At 47.9% G+C, this 710-nt stretch overlaps 1 protein-coding gene across 1 annotated transcript in view; it reads left to right on the top strand.

The window, feature by feature from the left end:
• WDR4 (WD repeat domain 4) overlaps positions 1 to 710 on the top strand; it is a 21,701-nt gene that overhangs the window by 4,969 nt on the left and 16,022 nt on the right. The window contains exon 5 of the mRNA XM_009283101.1: positions 378 to 490. Within this exon, the coding sequence (XP_009281376.1) occupies positions 378 to 490 (113 nt within the window). The remainder of the gene's footprint in view (positions 1 to 377; positions 491 to 710) is intronic.

Raw genomic sequence — 710 nt, 5'->3', positions numbered from 1 at the left:
GGGCCCCCCCCAGCCAGCTTTCCCCAGTTTATGTACTGAGCGTGACGTCACATGGTATGGAATGTCCCTGGGGCCAGTTTGGGTCAGCTGTCCTGGCTGTGCCCCCTCCCGGCTTCTTGTGCACCTCCAGCCTTCTCAGTCGGCAGAGCATGGGAAGCTGGAAAGTCCTTGACTAGTGTAAGCACTGCTCAGCAACAACTAAACCATCGGTGTGTTATCAACTTTGTTCTTGTCCTAAATCCAAAACACAGCACTGTACCAGCTACTAGGAAGGAAATTAACTCTATCCCTGCTGAAACCAGGACACCTGGTTAGGAAGAATTATATTAAAACAAGCATTGAACTACTGGGCACCAAAACTCTCCCTTTACCAACAGGCACTGAGTCCTGATGACCGGTATATCCTAACTGCAGACAGAGATGAGAAGATCAGAGTCAGCTTGGCAAAGGCTCCTTATAATATTGTATCCTACTGTCTGGGACACAAAGAGTAAGTTCATTGTGTGCAAAAGTTATTGTGTGCAGCTCTTCACTGTGCCTCAGTGGATGAAATGATTGTCTCCTCAAATCATATTGAACAACAGCTAGGTCTATGTTAGAATCATAGAATGGTTTGGGTTGGAAGGGACTTTTAAAGGTCATCTGATCCAACCCCCCTGCCATGAGCAGGGACGTCTTCAACTCGATCAGGTTGCTCAGAGCCCCGTCCA

Source organism: Aptenodytes forsteri, unplaced genomic scaffold (assembly GCF_000699145.1).
Source record: "Aptenodytes forsteri isolate BGI_AS27 unplaced genomic scaffold, ASM69914v1 Scaffold2, whole genome shotgun sequence".
NCBI classification, from domain to species: domain Eukaryota; kingdom Metazoa; phylum Chordata; class Aves; order Sphenisciformes; family Spheniscidae; genus Aptenodytes; species Aptenodytes forsteri.
Note: the sequence above shows the minus strand (reverse complement) of the source record. Positions and strands in the feature narration are given on the sequence as shown.